Source organism: Belonocnema kinseyi, chromosome 2 (genome assembly GCF_010883055.1).
Source record: "Belonocnema kinseyi isolate 2016_QV_RU_SX_M_011 chromosome 2, B_treatae_v1, whole genome shotgun sequence".
NCBI lineage: Eukaryota > Metazoa > Arthropoda > Insecta > Hymenoptera > Cynipidae > Belonocnema > Belonocnema kinseyi.
The window spans coordinates 130,788,551-130,813,058 of NC_046658.1; the positions used below are offsets into that span (position 1 = coordinate 130,788,551).

The 24,508-nt window shown below is 26.9% G+C and overlaps 2 protein-coding genes across 6 annotated transcripts in view; one reads left to right on the forward strand and one right to left on the reverse strand.

The window, feature by feature from the left end:
• Positions 1-24,508, reverse strand: part of LOC117168125 (tensin-3) — a 639,780-nt gene that overhangs the window by 440,717 nt on the left and 174,555 nt on the right. The window lies entirely within an intron of this gene.
• Positions 19,988-24,508, forward strand: part of LOC117168127 (putative sodium-dependent multivitamin transporter) — a 97,466-nt gene continuing 92,945 nt past the window's right edge. For both annotated transcript variants that reach the window (XM_033353539.1, XM_033353538.1), the window contains exons 1-2: positions 19,988-20,144; positions 20,939-21,058. In XM_033353539.1, coding sequence (XP_033209430.1) covers positions 20,139-20,144; positions 20,939-21,058 — 126 coding nt within the window. In that variant the 5' untranslated portion in view covers positions 19,988-20,138. The remainder of the gene's footprint in view (positions 20,145-20,938; positions 21,059-24,508) is intronic.

Here is a 24,508-nt window from a genome sequence, read left to right on the forward strand (position 1 = left end):
TTAAACTGTTTTAAAGGAAACGCATCTCAAATAAAAATGCACAATGATTACAATAATTTTTTTAATATTTGAGGGATTCACAGGATTAAAAAAAAAAACGTTTTCTTTAAGATTATTAGGAATTGCTACAGATTTAAAAATATTTCAAGGAATTGAATTTTTCGGTGGATTTCAGTGGATTTCAACCGTTTTTTAAGGTTCTAATGCATTTTTCGATATTTGATGTGTAAACAGGATTTCAAAACAAATCAAAATATTCTATACGCTTAGTGCATATCTCTATAGATTTCAAAGGATTTAAAGATATTGTAAAGTTTTCAGGGATTTTTACTGAATTTCAACGGATATAAAAGATTCCAAAGAATTCTTCATTATTGAGGGGATTCATAAGATTTCAAAACAAAAATTAAAATTGAAAGAATCTATAACATTATTTGGAATTTGTATGGATTTCTAGAGATTTTGAAAAATCAGATAATTTTCGAAGGATTTCACTGGATTTCAAAGATTCCAAGAAATTATTCAATATTTAAGGGATTCTAATTTCAGAAAAAAATTAAAAGAATCTATAAGATTATTATGAACTCTGTTAGATTTCTAAGGTTTCAAATAAATTAAATATTTTCCAGGAATTTCAGTAGATTTTAACGCATTTCAAATTATTTCAATGCATTTCAACGGATTTCAAAGATTTTAGGGTATTTTTCAATATTTATGGGATTCATAGGATTTCATTCAAAATTAAAATAATATATAAGACTATTAGGAATTCCTACAGATTTTAAGGGATTTAAAGAAATTGTAGATTTTTCTAGGGATTTCAGTGGATTTTCACGAATTTCAAAGACTCCAAGGAATTATTCAATATTTAAGGGATTCATAGGACTTGAAAAAAAAATTGAAAGAATCTATAAGGTTATTACAAACACCTATGAATTTTAAGGGTTTGAAATAAATCGAAGATTTTTCCTCGGATTTTAGTGGATTTCAATGGATTTCAAAAAAGTATTTTTTTAATATTTCAGGGATCCATAGGATTTCAAACAAAAATTAAAATAATACATAAGATTATTAGGAATATCTGTATATTTCATGGTATTTAAAGAAATTTGAGAGATTTCGAGATATTTCCGTACATTTCAAAGGATTTCAAAGATTCCTAGGATTTTTTTTTAATATTTGAGGGATTCACAGGATTTTAAAAAACCATTCGATTTTTCTATAACATTATTAGAAATTGCTATAGATTTCAATAAATTGGAGTTTCCAAAGGATTTTACTGGATTTCAACGGATTTCAAAAATTCTAAAGAATTTTAGGATATTTTAGGGTCACATACGATTTCAAAAAGACAAAAAAAGAAAACAATGTAGAAGCCTATTACGAATTTCTATGGATTTCAAGGGATTTAAAGAAATCAAAGAATAGTCGAGCGATTTTAGTAAATTTTAACGGATTTCAAAGATTCTAAGGTATATTTCAATATGTAAGGGATTCACAGGATTACAAAAAATGAAAGGAATCTATAAGAATATTATCATAGGATTTCAAAAAAAAATGTGTATAATATATAAGATTATTAGAAATTCCAACAGATTTTCAAGGGATTTCAGGAAATTGGAGAGGTTTCCATGGACTTCAGTGGATTTTAAGGGATTTTAAAAATTCCTAGATGTTTCTCAATTCTTAAGGGATTCATAGGATTTCAAAAATAAATTTGAATAATATATAACTTTATTATAAATTTCTAAAGATTTGAAGTGATTTCAGGAAATTTAAGATTTTTTCAGGGATTTCACTCGATTTCAACGGATTTTAAACAGTCCTAGATGTTTTTCAATTTTTAAGGGATTCCTAGGATTTCAAAAAATTGAAGGAATCTATAAGATTTTTATGGCTTTCCATAGATTTCAATGATTTAAAATAATTTAAAGAGTTTTCCGAAGGTTTCAGTGGATTTCAGGGGATTTCAAAGATTCCAACGAATTTTTTAATATCTAAGGGATTCATTGGATTTTACAAGAAATGTAAAGATATAAGGTTATTAGGAATTTCTATCGATTTCATAAGATTTAAGGAAATTGGACAGTTTTTCAGGGATTTCAGTGGATCTTAAGGGATTTTAAACAGTCCTAGGTTTTTTCAATTTGCAAATATTTCATAGGATTTCAGAAAGGAATTCCAATAATATATAACATTACTATAAAATCCTATAGATTTCAAGTGATATTAGAAAATTGAAGAGTTTTTCAGGGATTTTAGTGGATTTCAACGGATTTTCAACAGTCCTAGGTGTTTTTCATTTTTTAAGGGATTCCTAGAATTTCAAAAAAATTGAAGTAATCTATAAGATTATAGCTTGCCATAGATTTGAAGGGTTTTAAATCATTTAAAGAGTTTTCCAATGGTTTGAGCGGATTTCAAAGATTCCAAAGAATTTCAAGGGATTTCAGGATATTGAAGAGTTTTTCATGGATTTGAGTGGATTTTAAAGAGTCCTCGGTGTTTTTCAATTTTCAAGGGATTCCTAACATTAAAAAAAAATTAAATAATCTATCAGATTATTAGAGATTCCTATAGATTTCAAGGGATTTCAGAAAATTGAAGCGTTTTTTAAGGATTTCAGTGGATTTTCACGGATTTCAAAGAGTCCTAGGTGTTTTTCGATTTTTAAGCGATTCCTAGGATTTCAAACAAAAATTAAATAATCTAGCAGATTATTAGAAATTCCTATAGATTTCAAGGGATTTCAGAAAATTGAAGCGTTTTTAGGGATTTCAGTGGATTTTCACAGATTTCAAAGAGTCCTAGGTGTTTTTCAACTTTTAAGGGATTCATAAGATTTCAAAAGAAATTTATACATGCTGTAAATTGATTAGGAATTTCTATCAATTTCAAGCGATTTAAACTAATTTGAAAGGTTTTGAGGGATTTCAGTGGATTCCAATAGATTTTAAACAATCCATAGGATTTGAAAGCTAATTTTGAAAGTTGCCAAATGGGGGTTGAAGCGCTCGATCAGATTTTAGGGAATATAAAAAAAATTTTAAATTGTTAAGGGTCTTCGGAAAATTTCTTAGTATTTCCTGAAACTTCAGGGGATTTTTAAAAAGCATCTAAAAAGTCAATGATTTTTAAAATTTTCCAAGGAATTTTAATGGATTTAAAGAAAACTTTAGAAAATAAATTAAATGTGAAGGGACTTTCAAGGATTAGAACGGATTTCAAAGATTACAAGAGATTTAAAAGATTTTAGAAAACTTGAAAAGGTGTCAAGAGATTTCCAGAAGCTTTATCAGATTTAAATGAATTTTGCGTGATTTTAGAGGTTTTAAAAAATTTAATAAATTTTAAAGGAATTTGGAATATGTTTTAAGGTGTTTTAAAAGATTCCAAGGAATTTTCAAAAACAGTTGACCCTTCAATTTAATATTCAAAAAGTTTCATGATGCTATTTTCAAAATTTTATTTCACTATTGAAACTATTCTGAATTTTGGAAATGAGTCCAAGACAGGTTCCACCTTCAATTTGAACTCTACGAGAAACTTCTAGAATTTGAAATTCACATCCTATCTTGTTTTAAAAAAATGATCAAAGATGTTAATTTTCTGAAACACCTGACGTTATTTAGTAAATCTGACACCAAATTTACGACCCAAAAAAAGGCTGCCAAACAAAAACTAAAAAAATCGAAAATACTTAACGTGAATAGAAAAATTTTAGTTCATCAAGATTTTTCTGTCAATAAGGCTGTGAAAATTCCAAAACACAAAATTCATGAATAATGTAAAAAATACAAAACCATTAGGTAGAAAGACGACGCTGATCCTCTTCCCGGATTAAATTACAGCCTCAGTCTTCCCGCTAAACTCAATGGACTTATTCTCAAAGTCTGCTCCCACCAGAAGGATTTAGTGATCCGATTAAAATCAAGAGATTCCTTTGGAAATAAAGTGGAACACGAATGAGAAAACAGTGTGCGTGGGCATCTTATCGCTCTGAGAATCCAATAGCCAAGGTGGCTTTACCAGAAAAATACAAGTCATTCTTTTTCGTGTTGTACAATGTACGACCTGCATGTCTACAAGGTATGCCATAACTAACTTTGGGGGAAAGGAGGAACATTAAACCATGCAAACCAAGGCCTCATCAGCGAGGAGAAATTTTGTCGTATTTACTCCCGAGCCAGATGTTCTGGTTCCCCCCACTACGCCTCCTCCCTCAGCTGTAAGAGTGAGACGGAAGTTTTCCGTGCTGAGCGAGGAGGCGCAGTGGGGGAAACGAGACATCTGGCTCGGGAGTAAATACAATCGAATTTCCCCTCGTTAAAGACTAATTCAACTTTTCCAGTGAGCGAAATAATTAAGGATGTCCTAGAACCGTTTTCGGGACCGATCATGATGACAATTATTTTTTCAAAAAGCGTAGCTCTTGTTTTCGACAATTCCTGGTCTTTCCTTTTGTAAATAGGTTCTAAATAATCCTTGAAAGCTATCGTATACAAGGAATAGAGTACTGCGGAATTTGTACTCAGGTTTGCACTAAGAACAACTGTAGGGAATTTATTTGAATTTATGTTTTAATAGTTAAAGCAGGAAATATCGCCATAACCAAAAAATTTATAGTTTGGGCAAGAAGACGCTTAATGATAATGAAACACTTCCAAGCAGGCCCGAAATTTAAGGACGTCCTAGAGACATCTTTGGGAAATCCTCAAGATGTCTTTTGGAACATGTTTTTAGACATCCTAGGGATGTTCTTACGACGTCTAGTATAAGTAAGAAAGATGTTCCGAGAACGTCCTATCTCCTTAAGACGTCTTTAGGTCATCTGAAGGACATTAGACGTCTTAGAGACTTTGATTGGGCTGGCATAGGACGTCCTAGGAACGCCCCAAGAACATTATTTAGATCCCAAGGTCATTTCAAGGCCACACAAGGTCAGCTGTTCAAGGAATGACATATGGTGAGGAGCCTTAACTCGGAGTTGGACTGTAATGGCATTAAGGGTGTTGAAAAACAAGAATTCCGAATCTCAACTTGCATTATCGATTTTTTTCCTTTTAGGTTACAAATTAACCACGTGGAAGGACAAGCATATCGGATAATAGTTAGAGCCATATCATAACGTAAAGTCGCTCAATCACTCAATCAAAGTGACTTATTTGGATTCAATGAATTAAACTGATTGGTCTGCTATTCTAAAAAAGTAAAATTATTTTTAGATTAAGTGTCCTAATAAACTTCCAACATTTAGTTAATTAATTTAAATCAACCATGAATGACTGATTAACACTTAAAAGTTGCAGTATAGATTGATCAAAATGATTGATTTAATTAGTGACTTAGTTAATTACTGATTCGGTCAGTGGACGTTACTCATTATATCAATTTGTAGGGAAATTGAGGGGAAATTATGGGAGGTGGAGTAGGGGAATTGATTGTGAATGGGGAGGGAAAGAAGGGGAAATGAGGGGATTGCAAGAAGGGGGAAATGAGGGGAGGGGCAGTGAGCGAAATTAAGGACTGGGGAATTGAGGGGATACGAATCCTTTAAATTAAAAATATTTTTGGCCTAAAATATCTACGAATACATATTTTAAAATTCAACTAATTACCTGTGGTTAATATTGTAACCACTTTACTGAAAATTCGATGTCTTTTTTATTTATTTATTTTTTAATGAAAATTTATTCATCACATTTTTAGTTTAAATTTTCTCTTTTTCAGGTTAAAATTTCAACTATTTGTTTGAAACTTCATGTATTCTGTTGGAAATTTAGCTTGATTGTTCGAAAATAATCTTTGGGAGATAAATATAAATTATTACATTTTTGGTCGTAAATTCATCTTTTTATAGAAAACATTGGAGTACGGCTGACCTAATTTGATATAAATTCATTTTGTCTAAGGATTAAACATTTTAATTAGAAATTCATCTCTTAAGTTCAGAATGAAATTTTTTTGTTTTGGGTTGCAAAATAATTTTGTTAATTGAAAATTCAACTATTCCTTTTCGGTTAAAAATGTAGTATATAACGTTGAAATTTAGTATTTTAAGTATAAATTAATTATTTTTGGCAGAAAATTGATTCTTTTTTAATTCAAGAACTGCTTTAATAAAAATTTACTATTTTAGTTAATGATTCATTATTTATATTGGAAATTTATCTGTTTGGTTAAAAAACATTTTTTTGAGGAAATTTCATCGTTTTGTTGGAAAATGCATGCAGTTTTTTAAAATTTCACGTTTTTGGTAGAAAATTAACTTTATTAGCGAAAAATTCATTTTAAAAAATTAAACTACCTAATTGAAAGTTTAACTGCATTTTTATAAATTAAATATTTGTTGCTCATGGTTTTTCACTTTAATAGAAAATGCATCTACATGGTTGAAAATTAAACCATTTTGTTCATTATTAGATTTATTTATTTATTTATCCGTTTGGTTTAGAATTGAACTATTTTGTTTAAAATTAATTTTTTCTTGAAACTTAATTTTTTTATGGTTTACAATTTAACTTTTGTATTTGAAATATTAACTGCATTTGCATTCGAAATGAGATCTTTTTTAGTTAAAATTCCCTTTTTTAACTCATCTTTTCTTATTAAAAATGTTATTAACTGGTTGAGCTACTTGGTTGTATTTTTTTTTGAAGATTCACTATTTTTCTTGAAAATTGATATCTTTAATAAAAAATTTAATTTAAATAAATGTTATTACCTTTGCTTATAGTCGAAAAGTAATTTTGTTTATTGCAAATTTAACTATTCTTTTTTTAGTTAGAAATAGATTTTTTCATGTTAAAAGATCTTTTTTTTGTAGAAAATTAATCTTTCTTGCGCAATTTTTGTTTTTGAATTCAACTAGGTTAGATTGAAAGTTCAACTGGTTTGATAAAAAACGACTATTTTTTAACTACTTTCTTCATTATTTATTTTTATTTAAAGGCTCATCATTTGAGTTATACGTTCACCAGTTTCGTAGAAATTTGAACTATTTTGTGGAAAATTAGTTCTTTTTTGTATTGAAAACTAATTTTGTTTATTTAAGATTTAGCTTTTTTAATTTCTGGTTGAACATTTATAGACGATTCAAAACCGGATTTTCAAGCATGTTTTCGAATAAATAAAAAAAGTAGAAAATTACCCTTTTTTTTCCTTTTTTTCAGCTATTTTGTTAAAAATTAGTCTTTTTCCGGTTGAAATCAGTTTTACGTTTAAACAATTAAAATCTTTTTTGATTTGAATATTAAGTATATTGAAATTGTCGCTTACAATTAATTTTTGTTGTTTTTCAAAATCTAACTAACTGTTGCAAATTTAACTACTTATTTAAAAGTTAAACTAATTTGCATAAAATTGATTTTTTTGGTTAAATGTTCATCCCTTTGTTTAAAGATTTAACTATTACGTTGATTGTTCGTTTTTCAAAGACTTATTTTTTAACTCAAAAATTAACTATTGTATTTTTGGTTAAAAATTTATGTCTTTTATTAAAAAATTCAAATTTCACCTTTTAGTTAAAAAAATTATTAGCTTTAGTAGAAGTTCCATTTTTTTAGTTTCTTGGTAAAAATACAACTATTTAGTTGAAAATTAATATTTTTTAGTTGGGTATCCAACTACTTTGTTAAAAATTAATTTTGTCTTGTCAGTTTCTTTAACTTGTTGTACTTACTTAAAATCGCCATGCAACGAAATAATTTCATATACAGTCAACTCACCTGAAACATAAAATAAAATGGTCTTAATACAGTGCAAAAAAATATTTAAAAAAATAAATATCACGTTCAAAGTTCAAATATTTGACTAAAAATTCAAGCATTCTTACGAAAATTCGTATTTTTTATTAAAAAAATATATCTTCTGAATTGAAAATTCATCGTTTTTAATCGAAAATTAAATTATTGGACATTCTGTTAATTCAGTTACTGGCCTTGAAGTTAGAGCACTTTGTTAAAAATGTAATTTTGTTTTTATTTGAGGAATTATGTCTTTAGCTGAAAAATAAAAAAATTTTATTCAAAGTTCGATTATTTTTAGCTAAAAATTAGAGCACTTACGATACAAAATTGATTTTTTTTTAGATTAAAGTTTAACCTCTACATTTTTCTTTAAAAACTGTACATTTTTGGTTGAAAATATAACTTCTTTATTGAAACTTGATTTTCTTGGAAAATTAATTTTTTTAAATGAACTGATTATCTGAAAGTTAAACTGTATTCTTAATAATTCATTCTCTTTGTTAGTCGTTTATCATTTTTCTGTTTTAAACATTTATTTTCTTGGTTTATTTATATAAAAAATTGAAAAATCAATAAATTTTGTTTATTCAGAATTACACTATTACTATGAAATTGAGCTATACATTGTAAGTTCATCTGCGTTGTTAAAAGCTGAACTAATTTCTTAAAAATTCATTTTTTATTCTTAGATTTACCACTCTGTTTCAAAAATAGTTTTTTTTCATTTTAAAATTAAGTCTTCTAACTGAAAATGTCTTTATTTCAGGTTTATAGATGAAAACTTCTCTTTGTAGTTGTTATTTGTAACACATCGCTAAAACTGATTCTATTTTGTTTCTAAAAAAATATTTTTATTTAAAATTTACTTGGAAGAGGGGGGGGGGCAAAAAAAGGTTTGCATTCCGAAATTCGAGGTATTTTAAACTATGAAATGCGGACGCTTATTAACAAAAAAAGATAAAAAATAATAATAAGATCCTCCTTTACTTGAACCCGAATGTCAGCAATTGGAAAAAATTGGATTGGCCGCATGGGTCGGGTCAATGATTGCTGATCCAAGTTCAGCAAGTTAACCGGTAGTTATCGTAATGACGGGAATTCACCACTTACGAGCCCCCCCCCCCCCCCCCCCCCCCCCCCCAAGGAACAATCTTCTTTTTCTTGTTCTACAATCTACTAGCCGTTCCCCTCCGATTGGTCCCGGTCATCACATCATTAGCAACTGGTCGACAAAGTGGGATTGCTACAAAATCCCTTTTCATCTCTCGCTTCATCTGTGCTTTGACATTGAGGTCATTAATGCTCGTTAATAATTGCAACAAGAAGTTACATGAAGTATAGATAATTATTTTTATTTCTTAACGTTAAAAAAATTTGGGGAACATCTATTAATTAGATCAAGGTGATTTTTGAAATTTCAGACCCGCTTCCTCTCCCCCCCCCCTAATTTTAACGAGTCAATAATTTTTATAAACCCCCTCCAGCTCCGTGCTTAAGATTTTATATTTTGTACTCTAGGTATTAAATAACTTTTTTTTCTGTAAACGAAATACAAAAAAATGTTGAAGGATTTCAAAGGATAATAGAAGTTTTAGGGTATTTAAGCGATTTCAAAGAACTTCTAGGGGTTTCACAGATTTAAAAATATTTCAAGAGTTGGAAGAAATTCTTAAAACAATCTCATCAAGAATCTCAGTTTTTTTATGAGATTTTACGAGATTTAAAGGCATTTCAAGGAATTCATATTTCTAGAGGTTTTTACGAGATTTCAAAGAATTTCAATTGACAGCGAAGGATTTTGATGGAATTTTAGGTATTGAGAATGATTTCTGAGGTTTTTAAGCGATTTTGAGGGACTTCGGAATGTTACAAAATATGGTACGGGATTTCAAAGTATTTCAAAGGATTTCGAAAAATTTCAGATAATTTTAAGAGTTTCAGAAAATTTCTTAATGCAATTTCCAAAGAATCTCATTCTTTTCATGGGATTTTACCAGATTTTAAGAGATTCGAAAAAATTCAATTACATTTTTAGAGATTTTGCAGGATTTCAAGTAATTTAAAAAAAGCGAAGGATTTCGATGAATTCTAAGGTACTGAGAACGATTTTTTAAAACATATAAGGGATTTTATGATATTTCAGAATATTTCAAAGTAAGTCACAGGATTTAAAAAGATTTCAAGAGTTTCAAGAACTTCCTCAGTACAATTTCAGAGAAAATTTTCATTTTTCAGACATTTTACTAGATTTTAAGTGAATTTCAAGATTTTTAACAAGATTTTAAAAGATTTTAAAAGGTTTTAAAAGGCAACGAAAGATTTTGACGGATTTTGAGTAATTTTAAGGAATAAGTAAAGACTTCCTAGGATTTCAGGGATTTCTAGACATTTCGAAAGGTTTCAAAATAAGTCAAGGGATTTCAAAGGACTTCAAAAGATTTTATAAAATTTCAAAAGTTTCAAGCAATTTCTTAGTAAAATTTCCGAAAGAATCTAAATTTTTCAAAAGCGATTTTACCAGATTTTAAGGGATTTCAAGAAATTAAATCAGATTTCGAAAAATTTTACTGGATTTTAAAAGATTTGAACAGTTTGTATTGGATTTCAAGGAATCCCATTGGATTTTTAGAGATTTTAAAGGGATCACAAAGGATTTTACAAGATAGTAAAGGATTTTGATGGCTTTTGAGAGATTGAAAACGATTTCAGAATAATTACAAGGGATTTTAAGATATTCTGAAATATTTTAAAAAGTATTCACGAGATTTCAAAGTATTTCTAAAGATTTCAAGAGTTTCATATAATACTTTAGTAAATTTTCAGAGAGTATGTCATTTATAAAAAAATTGTACTACATTTCAAAGGATTTTAAGATTTTTATTACAGTTTTAGAGATTTCATAACATTTCACAGGATTTTTGAACGTTTGAAAATAAATCACGGGATTTTAAAGGCTTTCAAACAATTTCAAAAGTTTCAAGAAATTCCTTAGATCAATTCCAGAGAAAATCTCTTTTTTTAGATTTTACCAGATTCTAATGGATTTCAAGGAATTCAATTAGATTTCTAGAGATTTTTAAGGGATTACAAAGGACTTTACAAGCTAGTAAAGGATTTTGACGGAATTTGAGGCATTGAAAACGATTTCCAAAGATTTATAAAAGATTTAAAGATATTTCGGAATGTTACCAAATAAGTTACGGGATTTGAAAGGATTTCAAAAAATTCCAGATAATTTCAAAAGTTTCAAAAAATATCTTTTTCAATTTTCAATTTTTTAAGACATTTTAGCAGATTTTAAGGGATTTCAAGATTTTAATTTAATTTTTAGAGATTTCACGGGATTTCAAAGGATTTCAAAAGACAGCCAAGGATTTAGACGGATTTTGTGAAATTTAGAGGAATAAGAAAATATTTCCTTGGATTTTAAGGGATTCTCAGAGATTTTTGAACGTTTCGCAATAAGTCAAGAGATTTGACAGGATTTCAAAGTATTTCACAGAGAATTTCATTTTTTAAAAGACATATTACAAAATTTTAAGGCATTAGAAGATTTTAAGAACGATTTTCGAAGATTATAAGGAATTTTAGGCCATTTCGGAATGTTTCAAAATGTGTTACGGGATTTCTAAGGATTTCAAAAAATTTCAAGAGTTTCAAGAAATTCTTCGGTACAATTTCAAACAGAATCTCAATTTTTAAGACATTTTAACAGATTTTAAGGGATTTCAATTATAGTTGTAGAGGTTTCACGGGATTTCAAAGAATTTCAAAAGACAGCGAAGAATGTTGACGGATTTTGAGGAATTTAAAGGAATAAGAAAAGATTTCAAGGGATTCTAAGAGATTTCTTAATGTTTCAAAATAAGTCAAGGGATTTCAAAGGATTTCAGAGTATTTCAGATGATACGAAAGTGTTTTCGCAAATTCTAAAGGATATCAAAAGATTTTAATGAGATTAGAGAAAGTTTTACAGATTTAAAACTATTTCAAGGATTTCAAGAAATCCCTTCGTACAATTTCAGAGAAAATCTAAATTTTTAAGGGGTTTTACCGGATTTAAAGAGAATTTACGGAGTGAAATTAAATTTCTAGAGATTTTTAGGATTACAAATATTTTAAAAGACAGCGGAGGCTGTCGAAGGGTTTCAACCAATTTTAAAATATTTAACGGAATTTCTAAGGATTTTCAAATATTATAAAGGATGTTAAAGGATTTCGAGAACTGTTTTCAACAAGTTTCAGGAGATTTTTAAAGATATAAAAATAACACGTGATTTCAAAGGACGTCAGGGGATTTCAGGTGATACTAAAGTATTTTCACGAATTTTGAAGTATATCATGGTATTTTGATAAGATTTTAAAAATTTGAAGTGATTTGATATTTCAAAAGATTTTCAAAGATGTCTTAGGATTTTAATGAATTTTAATATACTTTAAGAGATTTTAAGGGGTTTCTATTATTTCACGAGAATTCAAAGGGTCTCTAGAGATTTCAAAAGATTTCCACGTATATCTACGGAATTCAGAGGAATTCATAAGATTTAGAAAGAGAATTTCCCGATATTATCAAGGATTATAAAGGATTAAGAGGAATTATAATGGTTTGAAAAGGATTTTGATATATATTGTAATAAGGGATTTCATAAGATTTCAGAAGATTTCAACGGATTAAAAATATTTTGATTAATTTGAACGGGATTTCAAGATCGTCGAAATGATTACGATGACTTTTAAAGATTTCACTTGATTTTAAAGGGATTTAAAAATTTTCAAATCATCTTGTAAAGTTTTACAATATTTCAAGGAATTTCAAGGATTTCAACCGATTTTGAGAGATTTTAAGGGATTTCCACGGAATAAAAAGATTTTAAGGATTTCACTTGTTTCGAAAAGAATTTTTATGAGATGTTAAGAAATTTGGAAAGATTTCCACGGATTATGAAGATTTTAATGAATTTCAAAAGGATTTAAAAGATTTCAAGGCATTTTGTAAATTTTCACAATAGTTTACGGATTTTCCAGGATTTAAAGCTATTTTTAAATTTTGTTTAGGGATTTCCGGAAATTTTGTAGGTCGCTGATTCCAAATATGAAGCTTTAAAATGGGTTCACGGGAGTTTTTTAGGTCGCGGATTACGAATCTGAAGTCAAAATTTCCGAATTCAAAATGTCGGATGCAATATGGCAGACAATTTTTTTTAATTCCCTAGCTTTAAAATGGGGTTTTGAGAGTTTTGTGGGTCGCTGATTACGAATCTAAAGTTAAGATTCTAACGGACAGAAAATGGAAGCCGAATAATAAAAAATTGTGTCCAGTGGCTTTCAAATGGGTTTTCAGGACTTTTTTGGGCCCCTAATTACGAACCTGAAGTCTAAATTAAAAAATTAAAAATGCAGATGAAATATTTCGGACAAAAATGAAAAAAGTCTAATCGCTTCAAAATAGCTTTTTGGGGTTTTATGGGTAGCTGATTGACAATTTAAAGTCAAAATTCTCACATTCAAAATTACAGAATATGGTGTCCAAAAAATGACAAATTTAGTCCAGTTGTTTAAAAATTTGTCTTTATGGATTTCTTGAGCCGCTGATTGCGAATCTAAAGTCAAAATTCAAAATTTAACAGGATCAATTTTTTAATTTTTTTTCGCCATATTGGATCCAACATTATAAATTTTACAACTTTGTCTGCATATTTGTGATCAGCGACCAAAAAAATCCATAAGGTCCCATTTTTAAATCACAAGACCAATTTAAAAAAGTTTTTGGCCGTCACATTCGGTCCGTTATTTTGAATTTTGGAAATTTTGGCATCAGATTCGTAATAAATAACCCAAAATATTTCCTGAGCACATTTTGAAGCCATGGGACTTATTTTTAAAATTTTTTTGTCCGCCATACTGTGGATCTATCATTCTGATTTTATAAATTTTGACCAAATTTAAAAGATATTAAGATATTTCCATGGATTTTAAAGGATTATAATGAACGATGCCTTGTTTCAGAAATTTCAGATAAAATCTGATCGTTAAAAAAGTTCATTAAAAAAATTAAACGACGTCAAGTGAGTTTAATGAGGTTTTGTGGAATTTTAAGTATGAGGTGAGCAATCAAGATTCTGAGAGTAGATGAACTCGATAAGGATATAAGGATTGAGGGGGGGGGGGGGGGCAACTCGTAAAAATGCGATCCTGTGGACGTGGATTATATCGAATTATTTCGGATTACAATGGGTTGAGTTTGCAACTAAGGAAATTTTTTCGCTACCAAAATAGACGAATTTTCAACCAAAAAATTGAATTTTAAATTAATGATTTTAAATTTTCAACTAAAGAAGCTGTACTTTCCATAAAAAATTGAATAGTTAAATTTCCAGGTAAGAAGTTAATTTTTTACAACAAAGAAAAATAAATTTCAAGAAATAGTCCCATTTTTCACTAAAGAGATGAATTTTTAACCAGAATGCAATATTTGCTATTTTAAACAAAAAATATTGGAATTTTAAACAGAAACAGTCAAATTTAACAAAAAATTACGAATTTTCGAAAAAATAGATACATTAAAAAAAAAATTACCGCCGAAGAAGGAAAGTTTTCAACCAAAAAAATTACAAAATAAATTTTCTACCAAGTAGATTAATTTTATACCAGGAAAGATCAATTTTGGACAAATAATTATTTTTTCCAAATATTTAAATTTTCACCTGAAGAATTAAAACAATAATAATAATTTTAAAACAAAAAGAATAAGTTTTGACAAAATAATCCATATTTTTTACAAAATGCCTTAGTTTTCAACCCAATAGTAGAATTTTCAACTAAAAAAGTTTAATTTTCAAACAAATAATAGAATTATCAACTAAAAAAATAGTTAACAATTCAAGGAGATTAATTTTCTAAAATTAAAGACAAATTTTCTACAATTGTAAAAACTGTGGTTAACATGGTATTATCTACTAAAAAATATAAGTTTTCAACAAAAGATTAAATATTTAATTTTTTTTTAAATCAAAGACAGGAAGTTTCAACTAAAATAATTAATCTTTAACTGAAATAATTTAATATTTCTTTAAAAAATATATTTTCCACGAAAAAAACACGGTTTTTAACAAGTTATTTAAGTTTTATACCAAAGTGAATTTTTTTTAACGAAATACATGAACTTTTAACTAAAAAACATACATAATTGCAATCAAAAATTAATTTTTATTTTTATTTTTTAATTTTTTTAAAATTTATTTTTTAAGTTCTTACAGTTCAGAATCTTGCATTCTTAGTTTACGGTCAATATTTTCTTCGTGCAAAAGGAAGCAATTGTCATAAACTGGCAACATGTACGAACAGTTAGCAAGACGACATGGTCACGAGTCCATTTTGAAACAATTCACAATTTACTTTCTCGTGTTTATGTTACCAGTTTAGTAGCTCTAATTTTTCCACATTATAAATTGAAATTAGTCGCACACGTCAATAATAAAAATCTAATAAAAATGTTTAAAGAAAAAAAAAAAATTTCTATGCCATTTCAAGTAAAAATGGAATTTTGAAATTATTAGTAAAAAAAAATCATTCATAACAATAAAAAATCAATTCATTTTTTAAAAATTAGTTAATTTTTTATCCAAAAAGATTAATTTTCTACCAAAAATAACACCTTTGAAACAAAAAAAAAGATTTTTTAATAAAATAGTTAAATATTCAACTAAAAAGATCAATTTTCAACCAAAAAGTTAAATTTTTAACCAAAAATATAAATCTTCAATCAAAAAAATTAATTAAAAAATTATTAGTGGAATTTTCAACTAGAAAATATCAATTTTCAACCAAAAATGTAATAAATAAGATTTTAGTTAATACAATTAATTTTCACCAAAAGGAAAAACTAATTTTCAACAAAAAAGTGAAATTTTCATCCATGAAGATTAATTTGCTACCAAAAATTAAAAACAATTTTGCAACGAAACACATGATTTTTAATAAAATAGTTAAATATTCAACTAAAAAGGATCAATTTCCAGCTAAAAGTGGAATAGTTAAATTTTCGTTTAAAAAATTACTTGACAAAAAAACAATGAATTTTCAATTACAAAATGTCAACGTTCAACCAAAAATGAAATAAATAAATTTTTAATTAAAGCGATTAATTTTCACAAAAAATAAGAAGTTAATTTTCAACAAAACAATTCAATTTTCAACCAAGAAGATTAATTTTCTCCTAAAAATAACAACTTTGCAACAAATACATAATTCTTAAAATCGAATTGTTGAATTCCCAACTAAAAAATATGTTTTCAACCGAAAACGGAATAATTAAATTTTTGTTTAAAAAATTAATTTATGACAAAAAAGAATTTTCAACCAAAAGTTAAATTTTTAACTAGAAAGATAAATCTTCAACCAAGAAAATTAATTAAAAAATTATTATTTGAATTTTAAACTAAAGAACATCAGGTTTCAACCGAAAATGTAATCAATACATTTTTATTTAAAACAAATAATTTATAAAAAGAATGAAAGAATTTTCAACAAAAAAGTTAAATTTTTAACTAAAAAGATAAATCGTCAACCAGAAAAAATAAATAAAAAAAATTATTAGTTAAGTTTTCAACTGAAAAATATCAATTTTTAACAAAAAATGTATTAAATGAATTTTTAGTTCAAACAATTAATTTTCACCTAGAAGAAAAACTAATTTCAACCAAAAAAGTTAAATTTTCCAGCAGAAGAGGAATAGTTAAATTTTCGAATAAAAACTTATTTATAAAAAAAATAATTTTCAACAGAAGAGTTAAGTTTGCAACTGAAAATACAAATCTTTAACCAAAAAGATTAATTTAAAAATTAATATTTTGATTTTCATTTAAATAATTTTTCAAGTTAATTTTTAACCCAGTGGTTAAACTTTTCGAAAATATTTTAATTTTTAATCAAAAAGATTAATTTTCTAAAAAAAGACTAATTTTAAACAAAATGAATGAAGTTAGAATGAAAAATTATAAATATTGTCAAGCCAGAAAGAATACTTTTTTACAAAATAATTCGATTTAGAAACTCATAATATAATTTTTACCAAAAAGCTCATTTTCAACTAAATAACTAATACTTTTTACCAAAATAGTTGAATTTTTAACGAAACAGTTGAAAAGGGAGAAAAAGGCAAAAAGACAGGTGTAGGGGAAATACTGCGAGGCCTAAATTTCAGTATCGAGGTCTAATCAAAACTTTATAAATTATCACTACAGTATCAACAGCAGGCCAGCAAACGATAAGCACTAAAGACATAAAATACTACAAGCAAATTATGAATAGTCGCTCAATTTAAGGTAAGTTTCCCAGTTGTACCAACGTAAACAATTTTCAAAATAATTAAAAATAATTGATTTTTTTAATTGTAATAACATTACAAAATTATAACTTAACGTTAGGATTGGCTCGACAATTTTTTTTAAATCAAAAAATAAATTGATTTTTCTTTTACAATTCAGAACGGAAAAATTTTCAGTTATGAGCTTCTTAAAATTTAATAATTGTAAAAAATGCTCGAAATAAAACACAATTTAAAATAGAAAACATTTAAAAAAATAGGAAGATTATTTAAAACAGAAAAATTTGTATTCGCCAAGAATTGCGAGATTAAAACTTTTTTATAGTGAAACCCTTTAGAAGTTCAATTATTTTAAGTAAATTTAAATCATTTGAAAATAATAATTTTCAAAATGTTAGTTATACTTTTTACAATTTAACTATTTTATTTTGATTGCAAAAATGAAACTTATTTAAGGAAAAAATCTAAAAATTAGTCTCCAATATCAAAATTCTGAACTGTAAAATTGTAACCATACAAAATTTAAAAAAAAAACTCAATTACCGAGGTGTCAATTGTTGATACTTTCATTTTTGTGTATTTTTATTTTAAACAAAACAATTTTTTTAGTTTTAATTTTAAACAGTTCATTCTTGTAATTTTCCAATAAAATATTTTCAAATTTTTCAGACGACACAATTTTCAGCCTTTCAATTCCAGACGGTTTTTTAAACTAAGTTAAAAAATTATTATTTTGAATTTCTTCTACATGAATTTAATTAATTTTTTAAATTATAAAGCCTTTAAACTAAAGATTGACTATCAGGACTATCAAAAAATTTTGCCATTTTTAACAATTCCATTGTAAAATTGTTCTGAAATTTTTTATATTTGAATTCAAAACTGCAACCTTGTGAAATTACAAATTTATCAAAATTACAATTTTAGATTGAAATTATCAAAATTTTAAAGATTATAAATATATTATTATTAAGATGCTGGTTGGATATATTTTTTATTATTTTATAAAAATGTAATTTTTATTATTTTATAAGAAAATATGATTTTTCATTGTTTTACAAAAAATTGAGATTTTCGTTGAAAAAAGTCAGTCGTTTCCAGCGATTAAAATGGAAGAGATTGAAATATTATTAACCACTCAAGTTAAATTCAACTGGAAACTTTGAAAATTGTATACTTCGTTAGAATCTTGAAACTAATAATAAAAATTAAATAGATAAAAATAAATAAGATTATTTAATTTTTACATTGTGCATCGCGATTTTTAAAACTGAATCACTTGAATCTAATGTTCAAAATTAATAACTTGAAAATTAATGATAAGGCATTGAGAATGCAAGGGAACAACTTTATTTCCTCACATTAAAAATATAAACAATTTGAAAATTGATTACTGAATACATTTTTTTTATATTACTAGTTTCCATCCTTTTTAAACATGAACTATTTTTAATTGAATGAAATTAAAAAGAATTGAACTTGTATTAATTCTGAACTAAACTTTCATTTAAATTTAAATTTTATTTATTTTTGTTTGAAATTGAAAACTTTTGAAGCAGAAGCTTTCAAAATCTAAAAATTTCATTAAGAAAAAGTTAAAAATTGATCAATTCTGATTCAAATCGTTTAAATTGAACAATAATATTTTGAATTGAAGAATATCAACATTCAATTATATCACAATAAAATTTCGAAAGTAGGGCAATTTCAAAATCTTTAAAATTGAATTATTTCATATTAAAATTCTGAAAATTAAATCACTTAAAAACGAACTAAATTTAAATTGTTTAATTTCTAATAATACGCTTTACAGTTGAACATGAAAATTGAAAAATTTTCAATTTAAATAAGATTTAATTCAAAATAAAAAGCTTAATTAAATTTTTTAATTTGACAATATGAAATTGAATGTTTTAAAGTAAAATCTTCTGAAATTCTAAAATTCTAGAATTTAATTTTGTTAATACAGAAATAAATTGTGATTTAATATTGAAATTAATCAAGAAAATTATTCAAGATTACAAAATAAACTTAATGACATTTTCGAAGATCCAAATGGAAAAGTTTGAATTATAAACCCTCATATAAAAATATTAGAAATTAAAACTTATAAAAGGGAAAAATACAAAATGTAGAATTTAAAAATTGTAATTATTGAAAATTTAAGAAATTATTCATTTATTCGGTTATCAATTTCTGATTTTTCTATTTTTATCTATTTCAATTTAGAACAACCCAATATTTAACTTTTCAATTTAAAATAATTTTCTTTCAAAACTTCATTTAGAATTATATAGAAAATTGAAAATGACAAAAAAAAAGTATTGGAAATCGAAATTGCTGTAAATACAATTTTAAAACTTGCAGAATTATAAGCCTTTCAGTTCGAAATTCGTTTCATTTTTTCAAATTAAGCTAAAAATGCTTAATATTTTAAAACATTTTTAAATCAGGAATAATTCACTCTTAAAAGCATAGTTTTAAAATTTTCTTATTTTAAAAATTAAATTATTTTATCTAAGGTGCAAAGTTAATAATTCGGAAATCAAGGGTTCAATCATGGAGAATCAAATTGAAGAAAATTTAAAAAGATATCAATGTGAAACACTTTTAACAGTATAGAAACAGTTTTGGACAATGCAAAATTTCAGACCTAAACTAACAAAACAAAATTTTTTTACTCAAATTCCTTTAATATAGGGTCACAAAAAAAGTAAATTAATTCAAACAAAATTGATTTGATTCAAACAAGTCACTGAAAAGTTTGTTTTGATTAAAACAAATCTTTATGTTATGTATAGAATAGCGTGATAAAGATCCCAATATGCTGAGCAACGCATTACGTAATACTTGAGTTTCCGCAAAATTTCTAGCATCCTTGAATCCAGCAGTAGCATTTGCAAACGGCGTATCGAGGTTTAGTTTAAAAGTAAACCTCTAATATGATACAGAAAAGTGCCAGTCGAAGTGAATAAAAAATATTTAAAAAAATAAGATACACTAACGAAGATAGGGGAAACGAACATCGAATGATTCATCAACAGAACTAGAGAACAACTTTCATAATGACAGTGAGTGCAAGAAATTCAGTTTCTAATTATCTTTATATAAAAACACAACAGTTAAATATTAATTACTTTTGTTATATTAATACAAATACAATTGTATTACCAAAAAGCAAACCTTTTGTTATATCCAGACAATTCCCTCATTATGTAGCCTTTAACATGGAGGAAAGTTTCAGAAATACCAAAAACCTTGGTGAAAAGTTGCCACAAAACATCAAGTAGCAATAGTAAAAATTAGAAAGGGCAATATCAGAAATTAGAAAGTGCAATAACAAATATTAGAAAGGGCAATAGTAGAAATTAGAAAGGGCACCTGTAGAAATAGAAAGGGCAATAATGATTTAAAAAATGTTATTAGATCATCTTCTTAATCCTTATGTTGTAAAATGGGTGGTCAATTCAGAAAAAATTAGAAATAGCTTCACTAACTAGCTATATTGTCACTTGATGTTTTTTGATTTCTCAACAAACTTATTGGTCTTCGTTATGTTGAAGGATATCTGATGAAGGAATTGCTCCGATTCCAAAACATCATTTTCAAATCAAATTGTCTGGATATAGTAGAAACACAATGTTTCTCCATTTTTTTAATACCAGTGTTGTTTCGCTGGCATTAGATAAAAAAATATTTACAATCCTAAACTTATTGCTTTGCAAATTACATTCAAATTCCAAATTTGTTTGTTTTCCACTTCTGAGAAGTTTTTTGACTTGTTCCTTATTTCCTCAAGTTTAAGAGTTTTCTCAAATTCCTATCTAATTCTAACACGAGTTTATTATGTTTGTTGAACATTTAGAGTCTAGGAAGTTCAGTTTTACAATGGACAGACTACGTCGTTGTGGGAATTGTCTTGTCAATTTCGACTGGCATCGGAATTTACTATCGTTTTAGCGGAGGTCGACAGAAAACTGCAGAGGTTAGTTGTCCATAAATCGACCAAAAAAATCTGGTGATTTCGACCAAAACAAAATTTTGAATGTGCCCTTTCCATTAATGCTCATAAGTATTACAAACATCTGGTTACTTTAATTAGTTTTTCTAGCAAATTAGCCCAGAATTCGTTACTTGATGGTTATCTGGCAAAAGATGTTCAGGAAAGATCAACAAGATAGTTTGAACATTCCCTCTGAAATGATACTGACTGTCCCAGAGGGAATAATTTATCAAAAATTTTCAAAAATTAAATGTATTACCTATATTCCAATTCGATAAAATGTCTCCTCTATGGACAATATGTTCTGATATTAATAAATGAAGATAGATGCGACTGTCTAGGGAAGTAGCATGTTGATCATGCATTCTCTTTTCGGAACTCTTTGTTAAGCCATTTTTTTTTATATTCTCTAATCTGCACTTAAATTGCTTTGTCAAAACTCTCAAACATCCACTTTTTAAATTGTTTACATTGTTATTATTTTTTGAAGAGATCTGAAAGCATCGCGCAAAGTCTGTCAGCAGAAATAATAACCAGAACAGTTTAAACCAGAGTAAATTAATCAGAATTTCTGAGTGTAATGCCCAGAAAATTTTTAACTAGTAGTCTAAGTAGCTTTAGCTACAATTTTTTTTAATAACTTCCGCAATCACGATTCACGTAGCGCAAGCCTTACACCTGTAATCTGCTAGCCAATAATTCGACCGTGAAATGGAAACATCTTGTTTCTCGTACGAGTATAATTCAGATAGATGCTTATTTTTATCAGGAACGAGAATATTGACTCAACATTTTTTTTAAACGCATTCGAGCTAATAGAGTAGCAATAAATAATCACACATTCCAGTGTTTCGCCTACTATATGATTGACATGCAAATACAAAAAGCAAGTGCTTATTGAGAAATAATTTATTCTGATCAGAATTTCTTATCAATTAATATTCATAGAGAACATTAGTCTCATAAACGAATGAACAGTAATGTTAGTGAGAAATTCACTTGTCAGCTGAAATCAGAGAATTGAACATTAATGCGACTTGATCGTTTCTCGGTAATTAGTTCTCAATCATTGGGTATAACATTCCAATTGCAGCAGCTTACTGGAAAATTTGCATTTATTTTTTGCATCGTTTCATTTCAAAATTTATGCTCTAAACAATTGATAAAAACGATCATTTTTTAATTTTGAGTACTCAGAGATCGCCTATAAATTACGTACTTATAAAGGAGGAAAGAAATGGAAGATCTTACACAGAAAAATTTGTAACAAAAAAACTCTGAACATAAAACAACTTGGCGGAAAGACGAACAGAATAGTTACATTTTAGGTAGAAAAATAGAATTTTATACAAATATAAAACGAAACGAATTTTTAACAAAGTTAAATTTACTAACAAAAAAGGTGCACTTCTAAACAAGGAAATTAATAGAAATTAATAGGATGAAATTACTGCCAAAAGAGTCGATTTTTCAGCAAGATACGTGAATTTTTCACTAAATAAGATAAATGAACAAAAAATGGGACAGGTATATTTTTAGTTACATAAATTAATTTTTCACAGAAAAAAAATTTTCAACAAAACAATTTAATTTTCAATTAGAAAAATGAATTTTTTTCTAAGAAGATTAATTTTCTACCAGAAAAGACAAAATTCCACCAAAAAGTTGAATTTTCCACGAAAAGAGATAAAGTTTCACCAGAGATGTAATAGTTAAATTTTCTGTTAAAAAATTAATTTTCTAGGAAAAACAAAAATTTTTCGCCAAATAGTTGACTTTTCAACCAAAGAAATCAATTTTGAACGAAAAATATGAAATGTCTGCCAAAAAACTCGAATTTTCAACAAAATACTAAAAAGAGTAATTTTCTACCAGTAAAGACGAAATTTCATCCAAAAGTTCAATTCTTAACTTAAAAAGATTGTTTTTCACCAGAAATGGAATAATTACATTTTCAGGGCAAATTAACTGTAAAATAACAAATTAATTGTCCATAAAAATTCAAACAAATAGTTAAGTTTTAACCACAGAAATAATTTGTTAACTAATTAAACCAAAAGGATTAATTTTCAAAAAAGAAAATTACTTTTATATCGTCGAAGTTAAATTTTCCAACAAAATACACTCATTTTCTACCAAATAATTGAACTCAAACCCTGAATTTTCAACCAAAAATGATCAAAGATAAATTTTCAGTTAAAAAAATAAGTGAATGTTTAACTGAAAACAATTTTGCAGAAAAAATTTAATTGTTGAATTTTAAGTTATTGAAATTGATTTTTACAACAAAAGAAAATAATTTTGAACAAAATATTTTAATTTATAACTAACGAAGTGCATTTCTAAACAAATAGTTAAATTTTCAAGAAAAAAAGATAAATTTTTCAGAAAAAATATAATAGTTGATATCACTTGCGTTTTTAACTTAAAATGAATAATTTTATGCCAAAACCGATGATTATTTAAACCAAGAAGACAAATTTTCAGCAAAGTAGTTGAAAAACCAGGAAAGATTTTTTTAGTCAATAAGGGAAAAAAATCACCTAAAAACTTTAATTTTTAAGCAAAAGATAAATTTTCGACAAAAAAGTTAAACTTTTAGCCCTAAAAGACTGATTTTCAAAAAAGCAGTCTAATTTTCAACAAGAAAATTAATTTTTTATCAAAATAATGAATTATGAATAATTTATAGATAGTACCTTATAACTTATTTAAAATTGGTTAAAAGTGCCGATCTGAGTTATGCAGTACACGAAAAAGTGAAACGCGCAGAAATATTTGATTATATTTTTGAATTTGCTGACTTCAACATTTCCTGTTAATATGACTAATATATTTTTCAACTGTTATTAATAGACATTCTTATACAAACTTCGAAAAGACATGAAAAATTTGTTTAAAATTTTTAATTTTTGTTTAATATTGTAAATATTAATCAATGTTTACATTAAGTATTGATATATTTATATACACACCTGTCACCTATTTCCCCTCCTCTATATTTCCCACCCTTAGTAATCTGACTTCTCCTCTTTGCTCCTACTATGATTTTCATTACTTCCCCTCCCTTTTATACATCCCCTCCCATCACTTTCCTTCAAATTCTTCCCTTCCCCTGTTCCCTCTTATGTCCACAATATTCCTCCCTTCCTCCTTTAGTCACCCCAGTTCCTATAATTCCTCTCCTACTCCCATTTCCTTATCTCCCCTTCCTTCTCTCACATCCCCACTACCATATTTCCCCTCCCCACACTTCACCAATTGAGACTCCGGATTCTATAACCACGCATAAAATTTGCCTGGCCGCTTCAGGCCGCTCGAGTTGGCCCTTGATGGCTTGAAAATCAGTTTTCGAAAATTCAACTTTTTAAGATATCACTTCATAGGAAATTTCATGGCGCATCTTTTTTCTCTCGACAAAAAAGTTGTATC